The sequence below is a fragment of the Tarenaya hassleriana genome, unplaced genomic scaffold (assembly GCF_000463585.1).
Source record: "Tarenaya hassleriana unplaced genomic scaffold, ASM46358v1 Cleome84, whole genome shotgun sequence".
Lineage (NCBI taxonomy): Eukaryota > Viridiplantae > Streptophyta > Magnoliopsida > Brassicales > Cleomaceae > Tarenaya > Tarenaya hassleriana.
The window spans coordinates 508449-512510 of record NW_010970837.1 but is presented as its reverse complement, the minus strand read 5'-3'; the positions used below and the strand labels follow the sequence as shown (position 1 = coordinate 512510).

The window sequence follows — 4062 nt, the reverse complement described above, 5'->3', positions numbered from 1 at the left end:
AAATAAATATAAATAAAAAATATTATATATCCTTAGCTCAACGAGCCGGCTCGTTCAGATCAGAAAACTGGCGAGCGATCTGAGCCAAGGTTTTTCTGGCTCGTTAGAAAACGAGCATAACGAGCTGAGCCCAAAACGATCCGAGCCAAATGAGCCGAGTCCAAAATGATCTGAGCTGGCTCGTTTGATACCCCTAGTCATCACCGTTGGAGTGAATGGAGATCAGCACAATGAAGATCAACACAAATCATGGTTCCCTCAATTCAAGATGGTAGTCACGTTTAGGCTTTAGCGGATTAAACCGTTGTGACTTTATTTTGTTTCATTTCTTTATATTTTTTTCTATTTCCTTTTATTTTCAAGCTTCTTCTTTATTCTTACAGATTATACATTTAGGATATGAATAAAATACACAAAGTCGAACTTTAAAAGACCCAAATAATCTACATATATATATATATATATATATATATTATAACTATACATACATATTTCGAATTTCGATTGTGTCGAGAAATTATTTTTGGATATCATTTTTCAAAGATTAACTCCATTCAGTTTTCTAAGTCTATTTTTAATTTGAATAATGTTCAATTCAAACTCAATTTTTTATTAATAAAAGTACCTTTTTAGAAATACATTTTTGTAATTTATTTATATTCTAATCCAAACAAGTAAGATTTCACGTTTTAATTAATTTGATATTAAAAAATAATATACAATTGATATTGATATCAGATTTGAATAATTTATTTACATATATTTGATTGGGTTAGATTAAAAGTGTACTCAACCTAAAATGAATATCAAACACAAATATAATCAAGAAACTAATTCCATTTTGACATTTGGAGCACATTCCTCCCACGACTTCGACCCTAACATGTTAGCAATAATGTTCTCGAACATGCTCTCACGTCTACTTAGTTGCAGCCAACAAATTGGGTTCTCAACGACGGCTATATATAAGGCCAACACTAACACCATTCTCTACAACACAACACAAAACACAAAAAAAACAAAACAATGGGTTCTTCCCCTAAGATGGGGAGATCGCCCCTTCTTGTTTATGCTCTTGCCATAACTGTCATGGCCGCAACTATCGCAGCCTCTGAGCCATACACTTATTCTTCTCCACCACCACCCGAATACTCACCTTCGCCTAAAGAAAGTTATGAATCTCCACCACCCCCATACATCTACAAATCTCCCCCACCACCGCCATACTATTCGCCTGCTCCTAAGACAGAGTACAAATCTCCTCCACCTCCATACGCTTACAGTTCTCCACCACCACCGCCATCATACTCACCTTCACCCAAGGTTGAGTATAAGTCTCCACCACCCCCATACGTCTACAAATCTCCTCCACCACCACCATACTCCTCACCTTCTCCAAAGGTAGAGTACAAGTCTCCACCACTGCCATATGTCTACAGTTCTCCACCACCGCCGTCATACTACTCACCTTATTTAGAGCACAAAAAACATACTCCATAAACGTAACTTACTTCAAATAAAACATAGATAGCAATGCACAAAATATTTCAAAACAACATAGACATTAACATGCATATCCAAATTTGGGTAGTTCACTCGGTTTAGTTTATAAGCTTTGTAATATTTATGACTTTTCGTATCTATAAATCTCCTCCACCACCGCCGTACTACTCACCATCGCCAAAGGTCGAGTATAAGTCTCCTCCACCACCATACGTTTACAGTTCTCCACCACCACCGCCTTACTACTCACCTTCACCCAAGATTGAGTACAAGTCTTCACCACCCCCGTACGTTTACAGTTCTCCACCACCACCACCTTACTACTCACCTTCACCCAAGGTTGAGTACAAGTCTCCACCACCCCCATACGTTTACAAATCTCCCCCACCACCACCATACTACTCACCTTCACCCAAGGTTGAGTACAAATCTCCACCACCCCCATATGTTTACAATTCACCCCCACCACCATCTTACTACTCACCTTCACCCAAGGTTGAGTACAAGTCTCCACCACCACCATATGTCTACAAATCTCCACCACCGCCTTACTACTCACCTTCTCCAAAGGTACAATACAAGTCTCCTCCACCCCCATACGTCTATAGTTCTCCACCACCACCGCCTTACTACTCACCTTCGCCCAAGGTTGAGTACAAGTCTTCACCACCCCCGTACGTTTATAGTTCTCCACCACCACCGCCTTACAACTCACCTTCACCCAAGGTTGAGTACAAGTCTCCACCACCGCCATATGTCTACAATTCTCCTTCACCGCCGTACTACTCACCTTCGCCAAAGGTTGAGTATACGTCTCCTCCACCCCCGTATGTTTACAGTTATCCACCACCACCGCCCCCCACCACCTTACTACTCCCCTTCACCCAAACTTGAGTACAAGCCCCCCCCCCCGCCATATGTCTACAAATCTCCTCCACCACCGTCGTACTACTCACCTTCGCCAAAGGTTGAGTACAAGTCTCCTCCACTCCCATACGTTTACAGTTCTCCACCACCACCAACTTACTACTCACCTTCTCCAAAGATTGAGTACAAATCTCCACCATCGCCATACGTCTACAAATCTCCTCCACCCCCGATAGTTCTCCACCACCACCGCCTTACAACTCACCTTCACCCAAGGTTGAGTACAAGTCTCCACCATCGCCATACGTCTACAAATCCCCCCCACCCCCGCCATACTACTCACCTTCGCCCAAGGTTGAGTACAAGTCTCCTCCACCCCCATACGTCTACAGTTCTCCCCCTCCACCACCATATTATTCTCCTTCCCCAAAAGTCCACTATAAATCTCCATCATACCCACACGTTTGTTGTGCACCCCCACCTCCACCGTGTTACTCTCCATCTCCGAAAATTATATATAAGTCTCCACCATCATATGTATACAAATCCCCCCCTCCACCACCATATTATTCTCCTTCTCCCAAGGCAGAGTACAAATCTCATCCACATCCATACAAGTATAGCTCTCCACCTCTTTCACCGTATTACTCACCATCTCCAAAGATTGAGTACAAATCTCCTCCTCCACCATATGTATACACTTCTCCACCACCTCCACCTTACTATTCGCCAGCCCCTAAAGCCGAGTACAAGTCTCCTCCACCCCCATACGTCTACACATCTCCACCTCCACCACCATATTACTCTCCTTCTCCAAAGACTGAGTACAAATCTCCTACACCTTCGTACTACTAAAGTCCACTGAATGCCATTAATATTTGATCGATGAGATTTCATTGAAGTTCTATTCTTCGAATCCCTCTTAATTTCTATGAATTATAAATTCAGTTGGTCGAATTACCAATTTGTTAGTCTTTATATGACTATCTTTGACATTTCGAATGTAAGAAGTCTATATGCTTTGTTGTTATTCATCTTTTGTATTCTTCATTTTGATGCATTGAATAACCATGTAATTTTCTTGTTCGTGGGCTCCATGTATTTCATTATTATTGATGGAATGAGAGTGTTGATTTTATGAAGTTGATGATGTGTTAGCTTTACAATATTTTAGCCCAACTTCTACATTTTGCATGCAAATTTTAGAATTTACATCTCAAAATATACTTTTGGTATTCATATTCTCTACTTTCTATGTTTTTTTGCAAACACATGGTGTGGCCTGTGATTACAAGGACACAATTCTAATCTAGAAGTCCGAACATCCAAGAAACAACCAGAAGAAAATTATGCAAGGATTGGAGATTAAGAGAACAATGCAGATGACCCTAAAACATAACAATACAAAAAAATGAGGCAGAGGTTCACAAAATTAGGAGAAGGTTTATTTTAGTATTTAGGATTATAAAGGAAAGAGAAAATCTCGAAAGAAAATCATTGAACTTTTAGATAACTATTAGAATCATATTAAACCTTTTCTATTTTCAAATTCATATTAAACTTTCAAAATTTGACAAAAAATACTCATTTTTTAAATTTTTGTAAAAATATGATCGCTACAAACGTCGTTAAAAATATTAACGGTTAACTTTAACATGATATTTTTGATTCCGTCACATAGGTTACCACATC

At 39.8% G+C, this 4062-nt stretch overlaps 1 protein-coding gene across 1 annotated transcript; it reads left to right on the top strand.

Annotated features, from left to right (window-relative positions):
* The first annotated feature begins 1000 nt into the window (after positions 1-1000).
* Positions 1001-3512, top strand: LOC104803371 (extensin-2-like). Its single transcript, XM_010527296.2, has 3 exons — positions 1001-1496; positions 1632-2353; positions 2618-3512. Exons 1-3 carry the CDS (start codon positions 1027-1029, stop codon positions 3223-3225), a joined length of 1800 nt encoding a protein of 599 aa, XP_010525598.2. The 5' UTR covers positions 1001-1026; the 3' UTR covers positions 3226-3512.
* Positions 3513-4062: the final 550 nt, after the last annotated feature.

Coding starts and splice junctions, on each gene's coding strand:
- LOC104803371 (XM_010527296.2), top strand. CDS start 1,027: ATGGGTTCTTCCCCTAAGATGGGGAGATCGCCCCTTCTTGTTTATGCT. Junction 1,497..1,631: donor GAGCACAAAAAACATACTCC/ATAAACGTAACT, acceptor AATATTTATGAC/TTTTCGTATCTATAAATCTC. Junction 2,354..2,617: donor TGTTTACAGTTATCCACCAC/CACCGCCCCCCA, acceptor GTTCTCCACCAC/CACCGCCTTACAACTCACCT.